At 39.5% G+C, this 27073-nt stretch overlaps 1 protein-coding gene across 1 annotated transcript; it reads right to left on the bottom strand.

Annotated features, from left to right (window-relative positions):
- Positions 1-2169: 2169 nt before the first annotated feature.
- Positions 2170-20613, bottom strand: IFRD1 (interferon related developmental regulator 1). Its single transcript, XM_063309436.1, has 12 exons — positions 20245-20613; positions 14915-15019; positions 10669-10750; positions 9918-10042; positions 9656-9813; positions 9002-9052; positions 8739-8917; positions 8116-8224; positions 6663-6797; positions 5156-5284; positions 4768-4863; positions 2170-2881 (listed from the first exon to the last, which is right to left on the bottom strand). The coding sequence occupies exons 1-12, from the start codon at positions 20291-20293 to the stop codon at positions 2792-2794; spliced, it is 1308 nt and encodes a 435-aa protein (XP_063165506.1). The 5' UTR covers positions 20294-20613; the 3' UTR covers positions 2170-2791.
- Positions 20614-27073: the final 6460 nt, after the last annotated feature.

Raw genomic sequence — 27073 nt, 5'->3', positions numbered from 1 at the left:
ACTTATTCGAAAATAGTACATGTAAATGAATTACATACATTTACAATTACATCACACTGTTATGTCCATAGTTCATATGTATGTATAAAGCAAAGCAAAGCAAAAAACATGGACATTATTTCCACATGGTTAGCAGTTTATAATTATAGGATGCTTTCATGGGAGCATGACACTTCAAAAAATCTGAGTCAGGAACGAAGTCAAAGCCAAGCCAATTTCAATGCAACCCAATGCTTTTGCATTGTGTCTTCCTCCAGTACTTAAAAATAACATTATGATGAATCAAAGTGCCAGTTTCCAAAATTCTTTATCAGGAAAGATGTTGCAAATAGGATACAAATCAGCAAAAAGTTTTCACTTAGGTGGTCTCTAATTGAGGGATCCAAGATGCAAGTTTTGGATTAAATGAATTGCAAGATAGCAATGTGAAGATTATGTGGCAGATGTACCCTATTGTAAGCTACTGCACACCAGATTTTGTAGAGCAGTTATTGATCAACTGACCATTTGTTTTCAAAGCTTTATAACCATATCTTATACAGATAGCTATCTTCAAACAAGTCTACCAGGGTGTGCTAAACAAATCACATCTTAGCTTGATGCATGTCTATGGACTTTATCCAAAAACCGAACGAAGCTCAATTGGTGGTAGGTGAGCCAACATTTAGGAAGTGGTTGCAAACGATGCTCAGGCTATTAATTGTTGTGCATTTTGTTCTTTTGGAGCAGACAACTGTTAATAGTATTACCTGACTTTGCCTCCCTTTGGTTAGAATTGGCAAAATTTTTACACTTGAGAGGCCACTGCACCATGTCTTTTCTTCTGTTACAAATACTTCAACTTTCCTTTTTTTTTTACATTGTAAAGATGTCCTCCAAGCTCTTTTATCTCTTTCTTAAATACTCATTAAGATTGCTAAGTAGTTGGTATTTAATGAGGGATGCACACTGGAGCAAAATAATACATTTAAACTTTTGTTCCAAGGTCAGGTCAATACAGGAGAGTTTCTATCACTGTTTGATGTATTCTCAGTCCTTTGATCGGCTTGGCTTTTCAAATTTTTCCAACATAGCAACATTCATTTACTCCTGCTGTTGGCCAAAACAGGGAAGAAGGAACTGGGGTGGGAAAACATAGTTTTTTAAGTGCATGCTTGGAGGCAGATGCTGCTGCTGAATGCCAGTCACAGACTCACCAGAGTGGGACAAAGCGTTGCATGCGCAGTTCTGGATTACCAATCCCAAACATGCAAACTGATAAAAATTGCTTGCCAGACAACTTTCCTGCCATAGGAAAGTCAGAGGGCAGGCTAGGGTGGGCCCTCCTATGCTGGAGGCAAAGTTTTTGGGAAATGCAAAAGTTACACGTGTACATTATACAAAGGTTAGAGTTTTCAGGCTGTAAATTGTAAATGTGAAGATTCTGCTGGTAATTTGTTGAGCTGTAGTTTGGGTGCAACAGCCACTGCTTATCCTGTTATGTCTTGCTGAGTTTCTAAACATGCTACCATGGTGCTTTTAGCTAGCAACCAATTTTTTTTGCTGCTATTAATGCAATACTTTTTTGTAGCCAACTGTAGTACAAACAAACATAAAAGTAAGTCCAGCAAAAGAATAACCCCAGTTGATTGTTAGGCAAATCTGTGTTTGCTACGCAAGCTATAATAAGCTTTCCTAAAACAATTATTTTATGGTTTTGTTTTTTTAAAATCTTCCCCAAGCCAAATTTTCTGTAGGTTAGGTGGCAGACAGCACTGCTCTATTTTAGCAGCCCTGCGATAAAATCAAGCAAACAAGGGATTTCTTCTGAGTTTTCACTGTTCCCATAACCAGTAACATTTAGACCTATATTCCATATGGAACTTGGGATTGCAAATGTCCCTCAGGGAAACCATCAATTCAGAATGTTCCAACAGAAGATTAAGTGGCACTATATTATTTTGGAAAAAAAAAATTCCCATTTCATGCATGCTATTACAATCGGCATACATAAAGCATTTATCCAATAACTATATAATACTAAAACAAAATAGTTAGCTAGTCACAATCTGTAGGACCTATTCTTCTAACAGACACTGGTATAAACCATACTACCAATGGCTAGCCAAGCAGAATTTTGTGGAGTGTAATTGACTATGATTGAAATATTGAATGAAGACAATGACAAAAGCCAGAACAATTTTTTTATATTTGAATATGTTTTGATAAAAGTCATTATTCATACACATTTCATGCAAAAATTCGAAGATATATTTTTATTACTTAAGTTTCAGCATATAAGAAACATTTATTTAAATGTTTGTGTTCTACTTCATTATCAGTGCTGTCAACTGACTCTGACAGTCCTACCTAGTATGCTAATGTCACTGTAATAAATTGGATATTTACTTTTAAAACAGTTAATTGATTGTAAAATAGCAGCTTTTACAGAGGGACATTCATCCCCAAAGAATATTCTTAATATACGTAACTTATTTCATTAGATTACTAAAAATAAAAAGCTGAATCAGGAGTGTCCTCAGTATTGTGTGACTCTGAATATTATTAAGAATTATTCCAAATCAAAAGTTCATTTTTACCCACCATAGTTATCAGAAAATTCTCTCCCACCATTTTACAATCTCACCTACACTATATACACTAGCCAGTTAACACACATCAAGTACTGTACGTAATGTGCAACTGATACAATTAAAAAGGATTATTTAACACTGAACACTGCAATTAATTATAGTCAAACAAAACAAGATTTAACAAAAAAAATCATGTTAAAGGGCTTTGAAGACTTGTTCTAGAACACTTCACCCACATCTGCTCTTTTATCACGACATTTGCTTCGAGCCTTTGTCCGAGCCTTGAATGCTGCAGAGTTGTACAGATGCTATGAAAAAGGAGAGAAAGTGCAATTATCTATCAGAACAATCTTAGCCAGCATTAAAAATTCTTCTGACAACTTTGGGGTTTCTTCAACAGACCAATCTTAGCATGTTTGGCATTAATGAATACAAATTAGAATTTTTTATTCTAAGCTAGAATTAGATCCCCCCCCCAATTCACTTTAAATTTGCCTTATTTTCTGTACTAAATTCTAACAGATGTCATTCAGTAGTCCTAAATTAAAGCAAAAACATTAGAATTATATTTATTACCAAGACATCCCAGTTCACAAACATTCTATATGCAAAAGGGGCACTTGGAAAACATGGGGGGACAGAGCTGACAACATAAATGTCATGCCGACATCTACATGGTAAAAATAAGGGGGCTTTCAAGTCTGTCTGCAGTCTCCTTGGCAGCAATGCCATTCTGTTATTTCTGGAATGTTTTTATTTTTTAAATTCCCACATATGGAATTTCCTAATTATTTCAAATCCGAGTACTAACCAAGTCCAATAACATTCAAGATGAACTATGTGACAGCAATACCAAACTTTGAATCATCCAAAATGTACACTGGAAATATAGCTCAGCCTTTCCATTGACACCTGAGATTCTACCAAGTGTTACCCACTGTACCATTTAAGCTGTGTTATTGCTGATGTATTAAGTTGGTGTCAGCTGCCAAGAGTCACATGACATGGGCAGCCATATTAAGTTTTTTAAACAAATAAACCACACTGAAACATTAATACAACACACTTCTTTCTTCATATTACAGAAGTTAAAATCTGGCTATTAATGATGGTAGCTTTCATCTAGTCTTTAAGCTCATATTCTGACACCCTTCACATTCTCTCAAATGTCAGTAAATTAAGGGATACAACAGAGCACTACTTCAATCATAACACAGGCAATGGAATATCTTATAAAAGGAACACAGTACTATACTGGGTCTTTCTGAAGTTTATCTTAGCATTCCTTTAACTGGAACCAAACAATTTATTTATTTATTTATTTGATTTCTATAGCCACCCATCTCAGCAAGTGACTCTGAGCGGCTTACAACAACGTAAACTATAAAACAATTAAAACCATTTCAATTAAAATACAAAATAAATATACATGGCCATCAAGTAAGCAATGTATGGATGTTAATATAACCAAGAAACGGGACCATTCATACACTCAGGGCCCCAGACCCGGGCACATAACCAGGTCTTCATAGCCTTATGAAAGGCCAACAGGGTCGGGGACATCCTAATCTCTATAGGGAGAATATTCCAGAGGGCAGGCATTATGGCCAAGAAGGCATGCCTTCTTGTGACTGCCAACCAACATTCCTTGGCTGATGGGACCCGCAGCATACCCAACCTACTAGATTGAATTGGACAGGCAGAAACAACTGGGAGAAGACGGCCCCTTAGGTAACCCTTATTTACTTACTATCCTGCCTTTATTATTTTTATAAGTAAGGTGGGGAACATAACTATTCCTTCCTCCTATTTTCCCCACAACAACCACCCTGTGAGGTGGGTTGGGCTGAGAGAGTGACTGGCCCAAAGTCACCCAGCTGGCTTTCATGCCTAAGGCAGGACTATAACTCTCAGTCTCACAAGTGTGTGTGTGTGGGGGGGTGGGGACGGGGTGTTGTAGAAGTGATCAGTACAAGCAGAAGTGCAAATCTGCAATTTAACAGGTCACATGAACCCTTGTCATTCCTACCTTCCATGCCATTGCTTCCTCTCCCTTTTCCCACAACATAAATATACCAGTCGTTATGCTGAAGAACTCAGCATTGATAAATTCTGAGCAAATTGTACAGATAACACAAACAGCATCTAACAGATAAACCAGGTAATTCAGCCCAACAGAGTATGGATCACTTACCCTTTCAAAACGGGTTATCTTCATGGTCTTAAGAGCTGCCTCATCAAGCATCAGTGGTGGACCAAGTTCAAAGATATTCCGGAGGAGCTCATTGGACTGCATAAAACATGTAGTCATTACAATTGTGCAAATGTTTGATCAAGCTTTTAAATAACTGCCATTTAATATGCAGAGTTCCCAAAGTAATCATGGAGCTTCCTTTTCTATTGCTAAAAATTTAGTATATCCATTTCCTACAAAAAATGGAATCAAAGTGATTTTTTCTTCCCTTACTGTGCAGACATGTATAGTCTAGAATTAATTTAAAAAGTGGTTTTGGGATTTTGCATTGTGCTAGTTACAGAGTCGACTCAAGAGGAAACCAAAATATTTTCATTTCAATGTATACCTGTAAATGATACTGCATTCCTGATCCTAAAATTTCTTTGAAAGTATCGTATGTTTGTTTTTTAACCCAGCAGTCAATGTACATGCGCTCTGGTCCAAACTTGACTGTCTCTGTGGGAAAGTCATGTTCCTGTTAAAGAACAAACACCATTATCAAATTCACTGTTTTTAAATTCTATGCCATCCTTCCCTGAATGCCCTTCTAATATTTTGGGCTGCAACAGGTATTATCCCCAGCAGACTCTTTGTCAAGTATAGAGATGCACAAAACTTCCTAAATACTGCTGAAAATCTTGCACTCTTCTTGTTTATCCTAAACAGCTGTACTGTCACATTTTAAAAAGTTAAGCTAAAACCTACTCCAAAAAGGTTAATAGTAAGGATATTCTGAAATTCAGTGCTTAAAGGAAGACTTCAAGACTTGAAAAGTCAATTCAGTTGTTTCTAATGAAACAGTCTGCTGTTTAGGAATGTATCATCTCTTGCAAAAGACATGTCATAGTACAAGTTTTTATTTCCTACATAATGCAACCGCTCAGTATTAAACAAATACAGATGGATGCTACTAGTAATATGGAATGTGAATAGGACATATTTACCAAATGCATACTGTACATTGGCACTGTAAAACATCATACAGTAGCACGCAAAAATTTAGGCACCCCTTATCAAACTGTATGTTCCAATGAATTCTAGAAGAACAGAAGCTCCATTCTTACTGAGCAGAGTAAAACCATTAAAAAAACTCTCTAAATGCTTCTGGCTAGCAATTACAACTGTTAAGAAATGTAAGTTTCACAGAACCATTGATGTCAAGGTAAGTCCAAGAAAACTCACTGCTAAGCCTGCCTTAAATCATATCTACAAAATAGTGCCCATAAATTCAACTAAGTATCAACATACCCTAGAAACTAATGTCCCAGTCAGTGCAAAAAATGAAGCTGAAAAGAGGATGGATGTTTCACACCTCCAAATGAATTGTGAAGTACTTGGGGGAAAGAAAGGTAAATATTTGGGAATGGCCTTCACAATATCCAGATTTGAATACTATTGCACATCTATGAGGAGATCTCAAATATGTAATGCATGAAAGGAACACTAAGAATATTTCTGAGCTAGAAAAGTTTTGTAAGGAAGAGTGACAAAACATTCCAAAAACAAGAAGAAAAATACTCTTAGCTGGCTACAGGAAATGTCTGGAAAACAAAGGAGGTATTACAGAGTACTACAAGAAATAAATCCAAACTTACATACCAGCCATATTTACTGTTTTCTTATGTTCAATATGTGAACAAGTACAGTGTGCATTCAGATTTACAGAAATATGTTGTGTTTAACTTCATATCATGTAGGGATTCTCTCTGCTTCTGTTTAGAGATTCATTGAAACAGAATTTGAGCAGGGAGTCTAAAATCTGCATGCAGCTGTATAAAGAAATCAGCTCTTAAAATTACTTCATTATTTTCAAGTGGTAAAGTCAGTAAAATTTAGTCTTTGCTCTGGTTTACCTCTATAGCTCGTAAGACATCCCTGAAGACAGATCGCTGTTTCCTTTTGTCTACTTTAGCACGATGCTTATTTCCATCCGTAGCTAGAGCCTTCAATTTCTGTGTTAGAAGCTCCATATCCTCATAAAAAAAATCCTAGATAAACAAATGTAAAAGTAAAGTTGTTTTTTGTATCTTAATACAAGTGTGCTTAAGTTTCAAAGACCCACTGAACTTGCACATTATGTCATACTAATAAGCTTTATTGTTTAAAATAATTAAGCTACAACACAACAGGTTATCACTATTTAGTAGTAAGATCACCGTATCACAACACTGAAAGGACTGCTAGCAATGCACATAGTCTCCTTTGAGCCCTCTTTCCAAGTAGAATGTGATTTCTGAAAGTCAAGTATTTTAATTCCACTCTTTTCCAAAACCTCAAGTTTAGGAGAGGTAGTCTAAAGTTATAATATGCATCAGTATAAGCTAACCGTGGTTTACATTCTGTAATATAAATGCTTTCAAATAAATGGCATTTGTATTAGAAACCAAGACCTCTGGTTAAACAGATACTAAATTTATTGCTTCTGAAACAGCTGTTTCTCGCACACCTTTTGCTTCCTGCACCATGGATATCAAGGATTCATTGCCAAATATTTACTCCCTTCTGTTGTATTTCATCTCATTCACCTTCACTTGTCACTTATCACATCACTTATCACCTGTTATAAATTTCCTCTATCACTGTGGCTATGATTAATAGAGGAAAATTTCAGCTGTACGTTGACTATTATTTAAGCTACAAGTATGCAAAGGAAGACCTTTCATTTAATCAAGAATAACGACCATGTGTAAGAAAATGTTATGATCGTTTTCCATTAACTACTACCGCAAAGGACTAAAGGTTTGCATGTTCATTATTCTTCCTTTCAAAATTAAATTGCCATAGCTCAGCCTGAAACTGCAGGTTTAATTGCATAAAACTTTCCAACTCAGTTTACTGTTAGTGCTAAACAGGAACACATACATGCATTTAACATATTTAAGAAAGCGTAACTAAGATTGTAACTAAGAAGGACAGTATTACTGTTATAATTCAAGTCATTGTAGTAGGGTTCTAATCATTCTGTGTATCACTGATTTGCTACTAAATGAATACTAAATACTAAATAAATTCATATGCTGAATTTGAGCTAGATGATCTACATGGGTGGGATTTAACATGCTTTCATTTAGAGTGAACATATACATAGATGGAGAAACCTGTAGCTCTACAAATGTTGCTGAAGACTTCTCAGAATCCCTATCAGTATTACTGTTATAATTCAACACCACCTGGTACGTCACAGGTTCACCACCCCTATCACTTTCTTATCTGAATGAATCAAGTGCTACAGTAATATTATAAAAGCACCATTCTAAATGTTTACTATCTCTCCCATCTTTCTGACTTCTGTTTCTTTGGATATACCTCATCAGATTCTCTTGCAAGTTCAAATAAAAGAGCCAACGTTTCCCCAGCAGCAATCCTCATGTTTACATCATCACAGGATAGCAGGATAGGAAATTTATGCAAATGCCTAGGAAAATCAAGAGTACCTATAATAAATATATTGAACATGATAAAGCAGATCTTCGATACAGTGTTATGGTCCATAGGATTACATTCCAAGAGCCCTCAGATATTTTGATTTACTTCCAGGACTAAAGAGAAAGGTTACAACTTCCAAACTAGAATTTCTGCAGTCTCTCTTTCTCTTGCATACCAGAAACCCTGCACTGGTGGAGACCAAAACAGGGCATTCCATTCATGTATCACAATCTGTGTAATACTAAACCTTCCCATTTCCCCAAAACATCCCCACTTGGCATAACAGTTGAGGAAAATAGGAGGAGGAAGGAGTATTTGGTATGTTCGCCGCCTTGAGTTATTTATAAAAATAATGGTGGGATAGAAAATAAATACACGCATATATAAATACATACATACCAAACAGGGTTTTAGATAAGGCTGCTCCTACCCTTAACCCATAATTAGGATTATTCAGCACATGTATCACTCCAAAGGTGATTGCCTGGGAACACCATACATACATTTTGAGTTTTTTCTTCACTTCATTCATTGGGCAGATGGTCAACAGAAGGGTCCATGCCAAGAGAGCACTTATATAAAGACCTGTGTTCTGAGTGCTGGAAATACCATCTTGATTTCTCTCTTTCTGATAGGATTTTGTGAAGATATTTTCCAAGCATTCCATAGTCAAATATAATTCCTAATTAAAAAATTTAAAAAAGCTGTTAAGCAGAACATTTAACTGAGCATTAAATAGTAATACTTAACATAAATTTTTTCTTACTGTGATATCATCAGTAGCAATAAAGCAACAGACTCCTAAGCAGGTGGCAAACTGGAAAAGAGAAATTAAAAATCATGTTGGTTTTCCTAGTACTTTTATAACAGTGATCAACGTCCATGAGTCTACCATAGCTGGTCTAGTTTTATTTGGGTTAAAATTGGCATATGTAATCTAAAAAACCTGAAGCAATCCTTCAGACAAGCCAGCATACTTATTCTATAACAGGAACACTATCTGCATACTTACTTCCAATCAAGCAATGCTAAACTACAGTGTAAACAAGTGTTTTAACAAGAAACCAGCAATACTAAGTGCAACAGACAAAGAATCTACTAGGTCAGGCGCAATGTCTTGGCTCTTATTTTGATCAAATTTCAAAGTTCAAGGAAGTATATTACAGATCATTACTACTTTCCACTTTCAAGGGCTGTTTGTTTGCTGAATTCATTCTAATCTCCCATAGACAATCTGTTTGCCTGTCTGACAGGAAGTCTTTTGAATTTTTTCCACCCTGAATTATAGTCAACAGACTTGCAACAAAGATGACAGGCCCTTGTTCTCTGAAATATTTTACACCAGGTAACAAGCATGTTGACTCCTTGGAATCCTACTGAAATATCGACAAGTAATAACAACAAGCTTCAATATACTTACAGCTTGCCTGGCTTGTGTATTTGCCGAGACATCACAGAGTATTTTCTTCAGGAGAGGTGCAAGGGTTTTAAACACCTCTTCACTTTCAATTCCTGACCCCAGCTGTACACAGAGCAGACAAGCCAGTCCTGCAGCCGCACGCTGTTCATCACCCTTGCCTACGAAAAAAAGCAGTAAGAAATCATGATAGAATATATCTGAAAACAAGTGACCTGGATAACAGAGTAATATTACTTCTCAGGAAGACATAGAATGGTGTTACCTTTTTTGATACAGCGTTCAATACTGTCTGTGAGCGTCATTCTCCTTTCCAGGATGAACTCGTACAGCATTTTTGATGTCAAAGCACTTTTAAGACCATCAAGAGCGGACTGTCTTGTCTTTGTACTTTTGAGATAAAATGCAGGAATTCATGGTAAAATATCAGTTAGAACGTTTACATGATCCTGTTTTAGATTCCTTTCCTGTGCATTTATAAAAAAACACATTACCATAAATGACATATATACTAAGTTAAAACTGAAGTTTGCAATATTAAGATTTGAAAAATTCTCATCAAAACTGTTAGTCCCAGTTGTGATAACTGCCTCAAGTGCTTAATCTCTGTTCTATAGTGACTGAAAATATCAAAGGCGTCCCCAAAAGACAAACTTTTTATAAAGCCTTATGTGCCTTGCCCCCACAGCATTTCTCTTTCTCATAAGTCCAAGAGAAAATTCCAGATTCCTATCCCAAAACTTCAGAGAGAGAAGTAACAACAACAAGGGGGAAAGCACGTAATCTTCTCAAAAGTAACTGTGAAATATAAATTTAAACTAAGCACACTTACAACAATACTAATAGCTAAAATTGCTGGCAAAAATGGTAGCATAGATGTTATTTATCAATAGTTGCAATGACATATACATTATTTGAGCAGTAGGGTCCTTGGGGACACAACATAATAAAACTACCATGACCTCAAACCCAGAAACTAATAAGTTACTCAACCCTACTTCTCAGGGCTCCTCTACCTCTTGTCCAAAGTCAAGTCAATAAATCCCTTCAGTTTGTACTCCACGTCTTCTTGGGTTGCTTCCTCATCAACTTCAGGTCCTATAAATTACATGACAAAAAACCATTAGAAAATAGAATATAACATGTTAACATCTAAACATCTGCATAACTATAGTACCAAATTGATCACTGAGTTCAACCGAGTGTACTTTATCTCTGTCATTTCTCCAATTCTGTCTGGCCAGTCAGTGACCACAGATCTTGCCCTATGTTTCATTAATGACAGATTAATCATTACATGAGACATGCATCCAGTTTTTACAAAGGCTGACTTCATTACTGTTGTCATTCTAACAACTTGCAAAAATAATTTTATCTAAAAGATACAGATCTGAATTCAGCCTTTGTTCATGGTTTACATGAGAACGGCATTTAACCCTCAGACAGTACTGAAATGATGAAATAAAGGGCAATTCAGTATAAGCTTGCTAGGTTCCTAAATCTTACCTAAAACATCCTTCCAGAATAGTTACGCCCAAGAATATAGCCAAAATATGCATGAATATAAACTGCATTCAATTTATGCTAAGTCTGTCATTAATATTTGTGGATGTTCTACATTGTTAAAAAAATAGGATATCCATACATACTTAGCATGACTGTATTATAAAATAAAACTGGTTTAATTGCTGCATCTTCTCTGAAAAAATGACAGTTGTACTCTGAGAAGTTTTGATCTTTATACTGGGTAAGGAAAATATTTTGATTCAGTACTGTTTTTTGAAAATATCCCATTTGTATTTATGCAGCAGTTAGCTACGATTCTCTTTCGGAAACCTTCCAATTATCTCCCCCAAATAAAAGAAAAAAAAATGGGGGAGCCTTCACAATCCTAACACAGGGCACATATGTATGATAGCACTTTATCATTTCAAAAGGAAGTTTGAAACCCTCTTAAAACCTTTTATTCTGATTGTTAAAATAATTTTGAAAAAGCTTTATTATTAAGGACTTTCTGCAAATCTGTTAACCTATCCATTATTTTTCTCTTTGTTCTCTGCATCCAACAGCATTCCTTTCTGCAATACCATCAGTTTTCACCCGCTGTTTCTTACGTGTCTATTTTTGCTTTACAATGTGCCTCTGCCCATATTTTCATATTGTCAGTAGCAAAACTGCAAAAAGCTTTCAATCTTGCAATAATGAAGTTAGGAGAGAGGTACACTCCCATCCTCAAATCCACATTTGATGGGCCTGGGATGAATGAAATGTAAAAGAACCATGAACAACAGACATCTGGAATTCTCTTAAAAGGCTGCAAATACACAACTGGGTCTGCAAACAGCCCTTATACCCTTTAAACAATTTCTAGATTCCTTTGCTTATAAGCTGACTTATAATACTGTATTATATTCCCACCCAAACTATCTCTAAAGGTAGGCTGTATTCAGTATCAGAAGCGACGGTCATCCGAGACCCTTGGGAGGCATCCAGGGGCGCTGCTCCTCAGATTGCCGGGTGCGAGACCCTGTTAAGTTGGGCTCTAGGGATCAGCTGGGACTGTTGCTATTGTACCAGCCTCCCTACTGCATAGCAACCTCCCTGCCTGAGCAACTTGACTCCGTAGCCAGGTTGGTGGTGGAGTTCCCCAGGCTTATGGTCTTGGGGGATTTCAACCTGCCTTCCTTGGGGGCAGGGTCGAAGGTAGCTCGGGAGTTCATGGTTACCATGACAGCCATGGGCCTGTCCCAAGTAATCCAGGGCCCGATGCATAACGGTGGTCATTCGCCTGACCTGGTTTTTCTGTCGGAGCAGTGGCAGAGTGCTCTGAAATTGGGGGAGATCTTGGTTTCTCCCGTCATAGTCAGATCACTGCCTGGTGAGCCTCCAGTTCTCTGGCGCCACCCCGCTCCGCAGGGAGGCTGGGCCTATTAGATCGGCCTATCCCAGGCTACTGATGAACCCAACTGGGTTTCAGAGGGAGCTCGGGGTTGTTCCAGGAAGTCTGCTGCATGGTCTGACTGAGACCTTGGTGGCCGCGTGGAATGAGGGAGCGGCCAGGGCCTTGGATCAGATTACGCCTGAGCGGCCTCTCTGTGCCCATGGCTCCCACGGCTGCCCATGGTTTACAGAGGAGCTGAGGAGGCTTAAGAGGGCTAAGAGACGCCTGGAGCGCCACTGGTGGAAGACGGGTAGTGAAGACGACCAAACACGAGCTAGAGCCGCTATTAGAGCCTACCTCGTGGTGGTAAGGGAGGCGAAACGTGGTTATTTCTCCGCCCTTATTGCATCTGCAGATAGCTGTCCGGCAGCCTTATTTTGGGTGACTCTATCCCTCCTTGGAGGGAGTAATACCAAGCCTCACCTGCAGGGTCGCTGTGAGGAATATGCTGTGCATCTAGCGAATAAAGTCGCTCGCATCTGCTCTACAGTGGACTCCAGCTTTAAGGCAGGGTCAGTGGAGGATACGGGGGCAAAGTCTGGCATGGTTATCTGGGGGGAGTTTGATCCGGTTGCACCCAAGGAAGTGGACAGGGCCCTCGCAGCTACTAGTTCGGCCACTTCTGTATTAGATCCGTGCCCTTCCTGGTTGGTCAAGGCTGCCCGGGAGGAGGCCCGTGATTATGTCTGGGCGGTGGTTAACTCCTCGAGAGAGGGGATGCTCCCACCGGCTCTTAAGGAGGCGGTGGTGCATCCTCTCCTCAAGGGGCCATCGCTCAACCCAACCAGCCTGGACAGTTTTCATCCAGTCTCCAACCTCCCCTTTTTGGGGAAGGTTGTGGAAAGAGTGGTCACGTGGCAGCTGCAGACGACCCTGGATGAAGCGGATTATCTGGACCCTTTTTAGTCAGGGTTCAGGCCGGATTACGGGCATTGATCGCACTCTTAGATGACCTCTGGCGGGAGTGGGATGGGGGCAGTGCGACCATCCTTGCTCTTCTTGACCTCTCAGCGGCCTTCGATACCATCGATCATGGTATTCTTCTGGACCAGCTGCGGGAGTTAGGGGTGGGCGGCACAGTGTTGTGCTGGTTCTCCTCCTTCCTCCAGGGTTGGTTCCACTTGGTGTTGATAGGGGGGGGAAAGGTCCAGCCCATATCCCCTACTCTGTGGGGTACCTCAGGGCTCAGTTCTCTCCCCTCTCCTATTTAACATCTACATGAGACTGTTGGGAGAGGTGATCCGATGGTTTGGGGTAAGATACCATCAATATGCTGATGATACTCAGCTTTATATCTCTACCCCAGACCGCCTGAGTGATGCCGTGGATGTCCTGACCCAGTGCCTGGAGGCTGTAAGGGCCTGGATGGGGTGCAATGGGCTTCAACTCAACTGAGTGGCTTTGGGTTTGTGGGCCTCCCGGTGCTAAGGTTTTTCCACCTTTGGTCTTGGATGGGGTTGCACTGCATGGGGTGCACAATCTGAGGGTCCTCGTAGACTCACGGCTCCTGCTCAAAGAGCAGGTGGTAGCCGTGGCTAGGAGGGCCTTTGCACACCTTCGGGTTGTGCGCCAGCTGCGTCTATTCCTAGACCGAGAGGCTTTGTTCACAGTCACTCATGCCCTCATGACCTCCCGTCTGGACTACTGTAATGCAGTCTACATGGGGCTGCCCTTGCAGAGCATTCGGAAGCTTCAACTGGTGCAGAATGCAGCTGCATGGATAGTAAATGGTGTCGGGTACTCGACACATGTAATACCACTGCTATGGGAGATGCATTGGTTGCTGGTGTGCTTCTGGGTGCAATTCAAAGTGCTGGTTGTCACCTTTAAAGCCCTTCATGGCTTGGGGCCGGGTTACCTAAGGGACCGTCTTCTCCCAGTTGTTTCTGCCCGTCCAATTCAATCTAGTAGGTTGGGTATGCTGCGGGTCCCGTCAGCCAGGGAGTGTCAGTTGGCAGGAACTAGAAGGCATGCCTTCTCTTCCATAGCGCCTGCCCTCTGGAACATCCTCCCTCCAGAAATTAGGATGTCCCCAACACTGCTGGCCTTCCGTAAGGCTTTGTGCCTGAGCCTGGGGCCTCGAACGTGTGGATGGTCCCATCTCTTGGCTGTATTAACATTCATTCATTGCTCGCTTGGCAGCCATGTATATTCTGTATTTATGTTATATTTTAACTGTTTTAATTGTAATTGTTTTTAATTGTTTTATAGTTTGTTGTAAGCCGCCCAGAGTCACTCGCTGAGATGGGCGGCTATAGAAATCAATCAATCAATCAATCAATCAAATAATTTTTTTCATATAGGCCCAAATTCTGACATACCATCTTCAGTAAAGCTGGCAGGATCACTGAAACCACTGCAGTGGCTCATAGTTTCAACTGATGCATCTTCATCACTAAAAGGTTGCATGTTTCTGTGCTGGGCACCTACAAAAATAATACATAATTCACATTAATAATGGGAAATTTATCTTCAACAGCCTGCTTGACTAAGATGATGTTACAACTTTTAATTTTTAAATTAGGAGCCTCTACTGAGAGTAAAATTAATGCTTGGAACCTTGTGGGAAACCAGGTACTGCTTGCATTTTGAACATTTTGAGCTAGTTACCCCAGTTCTTTGCCAGCAGTATGCCTCTACAACTATACTCATATATTTTTGTTCAGTCTTTAGGCATCCACACACTAACAAAGTACTTCCATGTAAAAAGAAGCTCAAAGTATATTACTCCAGGCTAACAACTCAATGTATATTTTGCTCTAAGCCAAAAACTACTTCTGTCTGTAACTGTTAAAAACTATGCCAGCCAAAACAAATATGCCTAACGAATAAACCTGAAAGGTTAAAATAGTACAGGTGGTCCTCTTAATGATCACTTGTTCAGTGACTATTCAACTTGTGACAGTGCTGAATGAGTGGTACTTATGACTAGTCCTTGGAGCTCCAGCCACCGCAGTGTCCCCACAGTCATGTGACTGCATTCTGGGGACATGGCTCATGACCACAGCAGTGACTAACGGTCATGCGATCGCCATTTGCAACCTTCTTTGCCAGCTTCTGACAAGCAAAGTCAATGGGGAAGCAGGCAGGAAGTTGCAAATGGTGACCAAGTGATATCCTCGTTTAACGATCCGTGGTGATTTGCTTAGTGATGGCAACCAGCACTTCTGGAATTGCTGTTGCTAAGCAGCACGGTCATGTGACATCATGCTCTATGACTACGTCACTTAGTGACAGAAATTCCAGTCCGAATTGCCATTGTTAACCAAGGACTACGTTACACTGGATTTACAGTGAAGATCTATTTTCCATGTAGCAAATGGATATTTCCTTCCTACTATTTTTGAAGGTAGGGTTTTAATTTTTTTCTAATCCTACATTCTCTGGGAGGCGATAGCCCCTTTCTTTAGTTCCAGAATGCTGATCCAGAAAAAGAACTCAAATATAAAGCACTTGATAAAAGTTAAAGAAGTAAAAATTCTTAATGTAAATATAAATATAAATATATGTTAAAAAAAACCAGAACTGTTCTTATTGGGTTTGATGGAAGAATTGGAGAAACAGCATGGAAATCTGCTTCTGAATATGACTGCTGCTGCAAGAATACTTTATGCTCAACAGTGGAAGGAACCACAAATACCAACAACAGAAGAACGGATAATTAAATTAATGGACTTGGCACAAATGGCGATGCTAACTGCTCTAATAAGAGATAATATACTATTTCCAGATTTATAGATTCATGGGAACCATTTTTAGACTATCTGCTTGTGATGTAAAAAAATAAAGTTACGATTATGGGTTTTACTGAATAGTGGGTTTGTTTGGATAGAAATAATGTTAATATGGATAAACTAGTGGTAAGAGATTTATTTCAAATATATGTATATCTGTAATTGGGATAGCCAGAAGTCATTTCTTTGTTCTTATCTTCTATTTTCACATTTATAGTTTGTGTTTTTTCTTTTAATGCTATCTTCTATCTTTACTGTATTTACTGTTTTGTATTTTAACTATATTCTGATGAAAGTTTTTAAAAAAGAGAAAAGTTAAAGTGGTAAACTATGTACATTGACTGCAGATATTGTATTTTTTTTTTATAATGACTGAATGCCCCGTTTCTGTTGTAGAAAATAGTCTTTCAAGGCAAGTACCTTGCACCAAAAATGGAGTCAGGGTATTCTCAGGTGAGGCATGTGAATTACATACAGGGGAAGACAAAGAAATGAAAAACAATTCCCTGTAGGGCAGAATTATTCTGTCCTTCGTAAATTAGTCTGATGCACGCCTTAATCCATCAGGATATCACAACTGGTAAAAGTTTGTGGCCCAGATTAGCTTATAAGAAAGCAGGAGACTGCCTGATGCTGTGAATTCTGTTCTAGTGAAGACAACTCAAAAGACATCCAATTTGTACCCGGCTCCAAGGCTTAGAAACGGAGATGAGCACCGCCCCCTAGAGTCGGACACGACTGGACTTTACGTCAAGGGAAACCTTTACCTTTACCTTTATTTCAAGTTGGGTTTGGATTGAGGGAAGGGAAGATCACTTCCTGGCCATGGTGGAAAAGTACAGTATACCTTTGGAATAAAGGTGGACCCTGCTTTTGTTCTGTCTGGATGGATGTTATAGAACTCTTTTCTGGTATAGGACTCTATTTCTGGAATCTGTTGAGCTACATTGTAGCCATTAGAAATGCCACTTTCCATGTTAGGTATCCTACATAGATAACATAAGGACTCTGGGACATGAAAACCTATGATGAATAATATCTAACAGTGGTTTAACTAGGCTGATTCCATTATTGTTTATTCATTCGGTTGCTTCCAACTCTTCATGACTTCATGGACCAGACCACGCCAGAGCTTCCTGTCTGTCGACGCCACCCCCAGCTCCCCCAAGGGCGAGTCTGTCACCTCTAGAATATTATGCATCCATCTTGTCCTTGGTCGGCCCCTCTTCCTTTTGCCTTCCACTTTCCATAGCATCAGCATCTTCTCCAAGGTGTCCTGTCTTCTCATTATGCGGCCAAACTACTTTAGTTCTGCCTTTAATATCATTCCCTCAAGTGAGCAGTCTGGCTATATTTTGCTGGAGTATGGACTGATTTGATCTTCTTGCAGTCCAAGGCACTCTCCAACACAATTCAAATTCAGTTCCTGATCCCATTAGGAATCCTTTGTGAATATGGGTCAATCAATCTCCAGGTATACAGCTGTTATCAGATAGGACACAGGTGACTGAAGCATCATTCAGTCCGTAGATCTGGTAATGCCAATAGGTTCCATTAACAGACTGCTGAGAGACTAATTCAGAGTACGAGACACTTCTGGGCCAGTTCTGTATTATTACTCCTCCCTGGTTTCACACCAGAGTAGTCTGTGAATTAGTAGGAACTGAGAGAATACACAGAGTAAACCCTCAAAACATTGGCCATTTTTAAAGTATTTGTGGCCCCTACTCTCTGGGTTGGGAAGTGTGAGGTGAAGTGATTCATGTTGCAGCTGGCAGATGCTGCCAAGAAATCCCCCACAGGTCTCCCAAAGATTAAAGTTGCTTGTTTGAATATAGTGGACTTGTCTTTACTTTCTATTAGGGCTTCTCTTAAGAGTTTTCCACTCCTGCACTGACACTTATGGTGACTTCAAGTCTACACACCAATTCTTCAGGCAGAGCTTTCTCCTAGTGTCCATGCTGGCTATCATGGCTATAGCCACTGTATATGATGTCTGAGCTAGCTTTCGCAGCGAAAACAGCCATTGCTTATTCATGCCCTAAGTTTTCTATACTCAACAGGGATGAGTTAGTCCACAATACAAAAGCCCATCCTATGTACTGCAGTATCTCTCTTCATTTTTACTCTGGGTGTTTCCAATCTCACCCCACCTTCATTCACTATGACTTCTGAAAGCAGCATTGCCACGTTCACTAAAGGAGTTTTAGGTACAGTAGCTGTAAAGCTAACTACAGGAAGAAGTAGAGCTTTGAGGCTAAGGAAGTACCACCCCAGATAAACAGTGAAAAATAACTAGCTACTGGAATTTGAATAGCAGGTGGAACTCACACATTCCTGTCTCTAGAACAAGACAGATGGAACTCAGCAAGGGAACTATCCCCTCCCATAGGAAGTAGGATTAGGAAAAATCAAAGCCCTCTTCCAACACATGTGGAAGGAGATATCCCGCTAAGAGATGCTCTTGCCATAATAGAAAACAGATTTTACCAAAAATGGAAGGCATACAAACACAACTCATTTAAATGACTTTTATTACTCTGAATGCCACAAGCACCATCAGCAAGATAATAATCTGCATATTACACAGAGCATTTGTCATAAGTAATTCAAATTTAACCTTAAAGGGGTGACAATGCTAAACTATTATTCCTGGCAATCTAAAACAATTAGTTCTGTCTAAAAACTTATAGAAGTTTTTGTTTCTGTGGCCTGGACATTGGCTTTTAAATTTATAATTCTGCCTATAAATTTAATGGCCAACATCCAGGCCAGAGAAAGAAAAGCTTCTTTAAAAAACCTGAAAAATTAAATATATGGCTAATATTACTGGGCCAGAACAGTAGTGTAAAAGCTACATTATCCTTATATGTATTCACTATATCAATAGTGGCCACCGCTTGTTAAAGTATCTCATTACTAATATATTTTGAGAACATATAGATTGGACTGCAATTTTTCATATTTCCAATTTCCTTTGGCTACAAGGGGAAACTATGTTGCTTCTTCAACCATTTAAGTAGAATCTTTCATAACCAACTTTATACAACCAATAAAGTGTCTTCTGGGGGCAGTTTCAGAACATGACAATAAGCTGCATCCACAAACTTTTCTTTAACTTGAATTTTAGTCTTTTCCCACAAAGCATATAAAAGAGTTCAGCTTTAATAACTTCTGTTGACATTTAGGGTAAAAATCTAAATCAGCATAAACAATTTACTGTTGGCATACATATAATAAATTCATATTACAGTAATTTTATCAAGTTTTACTTTTGAGAATTTGTAGAAGTAGAAATTTTCCTCTAGCTTTCTTGCATTTAATTATTTTCAGGCTTCGAGGAACTTAATTTGCACTCAAATTAATCTTGTTCCTTTTAAAAATGCTATTTATCTAAGTCTCTTTCATCAGAAAGGTGATAGCATCCGTTAATTGACCACCAATACTGAGAAAGTGCCACTGACCATCATTCGAAGCAGAAGCGGATTAAAAGAAACAGCTCAGTCTCACAAAAACGCCAGTGAACTAATACTCTGCGACAATATCTTGAATTCCTAAATGAATTACAGCAGACGGGTGTTCAGGGGCCGCTTTGTTTTAGCATTTCTAGCCTCCCAGGACGCGCTGTCTAATGTAGAAACGCCATGGATAAACAGGGCAGGGCCGGGTCCCAAGATTCGCCCGGCATCTCAAGGCCTCGCCCATATTTGCACCCGAACACCAGCCTCCATCTACGAAAGAATCGCCCCGCCGCAGCCTGCAGGCCGGCTTCCCCCTCCTCCCCCCGGCACTCTGTCGCACAAGCTAATGGGAGTCGCAGTTCAGACCCAGATGCCCGTCTTTAAGAATGAAGCAGCGTAGAACTACACTACCCAGAAAGGCTTGCAGCGGCAACGTGTACGCGTTAACCCATTCACCTGATGTTCCGCGCGGGGTACCCCCTCCTCGCCGCTTCGATTTGGGCATGGTAGCGGCCTGCAACGGTAGTATCTCCGCGCGGCTCCTCCCGGCGCTCCGGCACCGAGGCCTCGGTCTCTGGCTTTACTCTCTTCCCCTCGTCGGGCGGCAGTGACAATCAGCCGATGGAAGACCAGGAGCGCTTTTTACTATAGAAACGTCTCTGAGAGGCCGGCTTCCCGGACCGAGGCAGCGGATGTGATTGAGGAAGGGAGGTGATCGGCAAAGCTGCAGTAGCGGTAAAAATCCCCGTGGATGCCCGTGAACGGAATCGATACATGTTTCTCCTCTCAGACGCCAGGAACTAAAGGCGCAGAGCGGCTGCTGACGCAACTTTTATACATAGCCTGGAAGAGGCAGAGGCGGGCTCAGTGATACTTAGGGCGTGGCTTCAAAATAGCCAATGGCGCCCTTCGCTCTAGTGACGTTTAAGCGGGAAATCACGCGTAGATATCCGGCCTTTGTAGTTTTCCATTCCGTTCGCTAATGACTGCTTTTGTTTACAGGGCGGTGCCTTGCGTCAATTTTTCCTCCGAAAGAAGGAAAGTTTCCAGGCTGCTTTGCATGCTGGGAAATGTAGTTTGTAAGCCTTTGGAGCCATTGCGGTGGACGAAGTTCTCATGTCGACGGTCTTGCTTCTACCCGTGTCCTGGTATGACCTTCTGAAAGAAGCGGGAGCCTCGCCGTTTTCTCGGCTCCAGCGACTCCCGGAAGGTTCTTGGGATAATTGCAAGGGTGCGGATGCCTGTCCCGGAGTAATAGCGCCTTCTCAGAAGTGGCAACGTGGGAAGTTTAATAACTGCAAGAATCACAGTGATTTCTTTAACAGAATAGTATTAAAATGTTGCTACATATACATGGGAGGGGTGGGGTTAGGATTTTGACCATCAAACCGTAAACATAAATTTATTATCAGTATTTCTCCTCATTACAAAAGATCCCAAACCAGTTAACAATGATCATAAAAACATTTCAGATTTTTTTTTTTAATTATGTAGTGTTATGATGCCGGTTAGGAGTCCAAATAAAACATCTGGTAGTTAAAAAAAAAAGATTGGGATTTTAGCAGTAAATGGTGTCATAATAGCCTAATTTTTCTGGAGGATTCAGGGTCAGACTTTCCTATTTGCTCATACAATGTTGCAAAACATTGTGTAATACTTTGTAAAGTCAAAGAGGAATTAATAGTTACTCAAGATGTATGGTATGTGATAGTGGAGTATATCTTTCCCTTTTTAATAGGGGTGTTAATTAGCAGGAGTTTCATTTTGTTTAATAGTTAAAATGGTTGGCTTTTAGCTATAATAAAGATTAAATTGCCATCTATATTATTATCAAACAATAAAATATTTCCTTCAATATCTGAAAGTCAATGTTCCATTTGCAACAGGATTCATAGTGTCTGGAGTAAATAAAGTCAGGAAAAGCATATTAAAATATTAAGACATCACACATTTTGTGACAACTCTGGTTTTATTTAATATAAAAATCAAGCAAAAGTAATTACTATATATGAGAGAACATGATGTAAGAAATGTTCACAATAGATTTCAAAGGCAATGATACATAGAGTTTATGTACTGATTTTACTAATACATTTGTCTTCATATTGAAAAATCTATGAGCTAAGTAATTATACATAATAGATTTATCCAACTGACCTCAGCCTCTTACAACATTTATCCATTTGTCTGTCTCATCTGATGGTAACCAGAGAGATTGTTTAAGTGACAGAAAAAATAGAAATGCATTCTATTTCCAGCAGACTTCAATGAGAGTCAGCAACTAAAAATGGATAATGAGCATCATTTGCAAGCCAGCTTTTTACAGATCATTAGCAAATACCTTGGGTACTATCTGGGCAAATGCAGCACAATATTATGATATCATCTAGTGTTTCAATTGCATTTAATCACTCTAAGGGAAGCTGAAGGCATGTTGGAGACAAATCAATTCACAATGGCATAAGCTTTCTTAAGTTACCAACTACATTGAGCTGTAAGTACTGGAGTAAGTTTCATGTAACAAAGCTAAAATACTGGAGACTTTAGTTTGAAACAAGACAATTATTGATGGGTGTATACTATAAGGAAATCACAGCATAATTTCATCACCATCTAAATATTTTATTCTTTATAAAATCAAAATGACCCATGCAAGTCTCTGATCTTTTTTCTACACGTTTATAGCACCATAATTTTGTTTCCAAATGGCTGAAATATATCAGTTTTAAAATATACTCTTCTGAGACAGATTTTTCTTCTGAAAGTGACAATATTGGGTGAAGAATAATGTAGATGTTATCCAGTACATCTTGACACATTTAAATTTTATCATTATAACAGGAATACATTTTCTTCAAAAGTACAGTTGACAAAACTGGCTTAGGCTGAAGCAGTTGAACTGCCTCAAAGGATGTCTTTCTGTGGTCTGTGATTCACATTATTGTTTCAGTTCAAATTTTCACATTTGCACAAAATATGGGGAACAAAACAACTATTTGGTGAGAACTACAACCGCAGCTGCTCCTTCTGTCATGTTACATTTCTCAGTGTAGTGACTAGTGAAATTGAATTTGCTCACTTAAAGCAGGGTCAGTCATAAGGTGAGTGAAGATGGTATGGTGCCAGGGAGCAAAATCAATTTTTCTATCTTCTGAACCATCCAGCTATGGCGTGAGACTGAGAAGATCCTGAGATCTTGCATTCTATTGAACGACCAAGGCAAAGGTTGCTTTTGTTTCACTCTTCAAATAAATAATACTGTACTGTTTTGCGCATCACAGCTATTGCTCTAGACTTCTGGGGTGTGACATTAGAATACCATTCCAGTGATGACAGATTAGCTACAACCTGTCATTATTCTTTGCAGGAAGCAAGTTGGACAAGAAAGGAATTTTATAAATGCTTGAAGTGTATGCAATATCCTTCTTGGGAGGATGCCACAGATTTCACAGCATTCTCTTTTTCTTAAATTGTTTTAGTCACTTGCGAGGCTGACTATTTCACATTGTTATTGTTTATTCGTTTAGTCGCTTCCAACTCTGCATGACTTCATGGACCAGCCCACGCCAGAGTTTTCTGTCGGTCATCAACACCCCCAGCTCCCCCAGGGACGAGTCTGTCACCTCTAGAATATCATCCATCCATCTTGCCCTTGGTCAGCCCCTCTTCCTTTTGCCCTCCACTCTCCCTAGCATCAGCATCTTCTCCAGGGTGTCCTGTCTTCTCATTATGTGGCCAGAGTATTTCAGTTTTGCCTTTAATACCATTCCCTCAAGTGAGCAGTCTGGCTTTATTTCCTGGAGTATGGACTAGTTTGTTCTTCTTGCAGTCCAAGGCATTCTCAGAATTTTCCTCCAACACCATCTTGACATCTCACCAAAAACCACATCCAATTTGCCCTGGCTCAGAGATCTTACATTCCAGGTTCTAGTGGTGTGTTGATCCTTAGAACACCGGATTCGCCGTTCACCACCAGCACCGTCGACTGCTAGCCGTCCTTTCGGCTTTGAGCTAGCTGCATCATCACATCTGGGGCTAGTTGAACTCATCCTCTGTTCCTCCCCAGTAGCATTTTGACCATCTTCCGACCTGGAGGTCTCATCTTCCAATGGTATACCGACATATCTCTGGTTGTACTGATCCATTGAGTTTTCACGGCAAGAATACTGGGGTGGGTTGCCATTACCTTCCCCAGGGATCGCATTTAGTCTGACCTCTCTGTCATGACCTTCCCGTCTTGGGTGGCCCTTCACGGTTTAGCTCATGGCATCATTGAGGTGCTCAAGCTCCAGCACCACGACAAGGTAACGATCCTTTGCTGAAGTATTTCACATTAGCTGACTGCATATTAAGAAATAAGAATTTGAAGTAAGTTACACATTGGCATTATTTAAAGCTTCCCTATACTGGAACAAAAAGTGTCTGGGAAGCTAAAAGTAACAACTTGAGAAAAACAAGGACATAAATGTATGAAGATTCAGCACAGCATTAAATCAGCACCAAATAAGATTAAAGCCTTATTGAAGAAAACAGCTTTTTTATTTACAGATGGGCTAAAATAGCATTAGAATACAGTAAGTTTGAAAAGGCTTAGGAGAATGAAAAGATCTATACATAGTGCTGAAAATAATTGCAAACTAGTAAAATTAAAATATTCTTCATTATCTATCTCTTTGTCATTCTTTAATAAGACTATTTTTCTGGGATACCTGTCGTTATATTTTGTATTATTAGAACATAATAGCATTTGTAACTAATTTCTCATTGTAATCCATGTAGTCAGATTTGAGTAAGTAGCGCATTTGTGATTTGACACAGTACGGCAGCTATATAATGATGTACAATTTCATTATTCCAATGAATGTTGGAGACTTGAGAAGATTATCTTATGGGTCTATCTGTAGAGAGTAAGGGAGGTGACCGTGACAGAAATATGCAAGAACTGTTACCTAGGCAAAGGGGGCTGAAACATTATTAAAATCTTGGGGAAAAAGGTAATATTTGGAAGCAGCTTCTCCAAGCAGCCCTGATTTACTGGTTATAGAGAGTAAGGAAGATGACCTTGGCAGAAATATGAAATAAGAATTACCTAGGAAAAGGAGGATGAAACATTTTGTAATCCCAGAGAAACAAGAGGTTCAGAAGGGATTCAGAAATGGCTGAGGAAGAGACCTCCATGATTCACTGGAGTAGTGGGGAGGAGCGTTCAGCACAATCAGACTGACAAGATTCTGTTATTATAACCAACCTCAGTAAAGGGTAATTCTGATCTTCCTGTGATGTTTATTTTCTGGTCTGGTCTACCTATCAGGCCTGATAGTAAACTGCATTTACCCCTAACTTGAGGGTTGTGGTGGTGGTATGGCCAACTGTACGTTGGCTTGCAAAGAACTGTAATCTAGTTCAGAGTTTTTCCAATTTTATACAGGAGCAGACCACTGAATAACATTCAGGAGATGTGGGGATTACCCAATTAAGCAAATATCCCTTCCCTTTGTTTTCATTTATAAGAGCACAGGAGTTCACATTTTTGCTGAATGAAATACTGTTTATAGTTGCAGTTATGTATGTGTTCACATCCCCTCCACTTTTAAAGTCTTTTAAAACTAAATTTGGTGCCAAAAGATTGAATCCAAAAGTAAGTATTTAAATTAACTTTCCATTTAAACTTGACCATTAGATGACTCAGGGTTCATGAATTCGTGTCTTATTTTATCACATGTTTATCCCTCCTGTCAAATACTGAGGTATTGAGACCTTAACTGATCTTGAATCTAAACAGGGTCAGACCTAATCAGTACTTGGATGGGAAACTTTCAGGAACTTTCAGGACTGTAGTTGAAAAGGGGAAGTCCAAACACCCCATGGAAGAAAGCAACAGCAAGCCAAGACAGTTACTGCCAAGACAACTACATTGGTATGTCTATAAAATCACCCAGGACTTGAAGGAGACTTACCTTACCTTTGCCTACTCTTGGTAACATTTAAAACAAGACTACACCAACCTGTATAAAAAGTAAAATGAAGACAAAATGGCTCAAACATCATCATTAATGTAGGTTTAAGGTCATGTCTTTGTATCCAAAAGATAGGGCTAACTTTAAAATAACCTACCTTCAAAGTCACAATGACATGTGGAACTTAAAATAAGTTATTAAATGAGTAACTTTGAATACCAAGTGTGATTAAGGTACTCTGCTTTAGTCACATTTTGTTCACATGATGTACTTGTTTAAATTACCTGGCTTAGCTCATCAAGTGAATGTGGCTTGTTTCTGCCTTGAACCAGAGAAATTTCCTAGCATGGAATTTTCTTTCAGAAGAGATTTCACTGGTCCTCTTTTGGTGCTTATAAGCCAAGAAAATCCATCCAAGTGGATTTTCAGGCAAGAGATGCCTGCCAGAGTATTGCTCTGAAATTTTAGACATTTCCTGGTAGATTGTGAGACGTAGGGACTTTTGGATAATTCCAAGTAATCCTTTACAGCAGTGTTTTTCAGCCCATGCAACTTTAAGATGTGTGGACTCCAACTCCCAGAATTCCCCGGCCAGCATGGGGAAACACTGCTTTAGAGAGTAATGAATTAGATGCTGCTTTGTGACCAGTCCTAGTTTGGTCAACTGGTTACTTGCAAGGGAGAAACTGCAGGGCAAATCTAATTACAATTGCTCTGATTTCTTCACTCTCTTTAATCCTTTACTGCTCACTCTAAAAAGTGACTATCTTATAAACAAATGACAGTAGAAATTTCAGAGAGAAATAAAGTTTCTAACAACTCCACTCCCAGCCACTTCTCTCTCTGCAGGAGCAGAATCTGCTGATCTTGTCTGGGCTTGGAACCTAAGCAGGTTGCACCCGATTAGCACATGGATGGGGAACCATGTGGGAATTTAAAGGCTGTTGGCATGAATGGGGAATAAAAAATAATTGCAGAAGGTGACAGCGGCAAATCACTTCCATAAGGCTGCTATGAATATCACATGTCTGCAGTCCAAAAGCACAGTAGGATCAGATGGTGTGCATGGGAGACCCAAAAGTGTACATCTGAGGCCCCAGGCTGTGTGCAGCCCTCAGATTGTCTCTAAAAGTCACCACTGAACTGTAATTTGTAAAGTGACAAAGTGTTGTTAAATATGAGGGGAATATAAATTTAATAAGAGCATGGTCAGAAGAAAAGAGCGTCCACTTCTAAATCCAGCTTTTTCCTCTGCTAGTATATTCTCTATGTCTGGCAAGTCCTGAAACTTTATGGATATATATTGTTGGTAATGCTGAGCAGAGCGA

This window comes from Candoia aspera, chromosome 7 (assembly GCF_035149785.1).
Source record: "Candoia aspera isolate rCanAsp1 chromosome 7, rCanAsp1.hap2, whole genome shotgun sequence".
In the NCBI taxonomy this organism is placed as follows: Eukaryota; Metazoa; Chordata; class Lepidosauria; order Squamata; family Boidae; genus Candoia; species Candoia aspera.
This window is presented reverse-complemented; position numbering and strand designations above follow the sequence as displayed.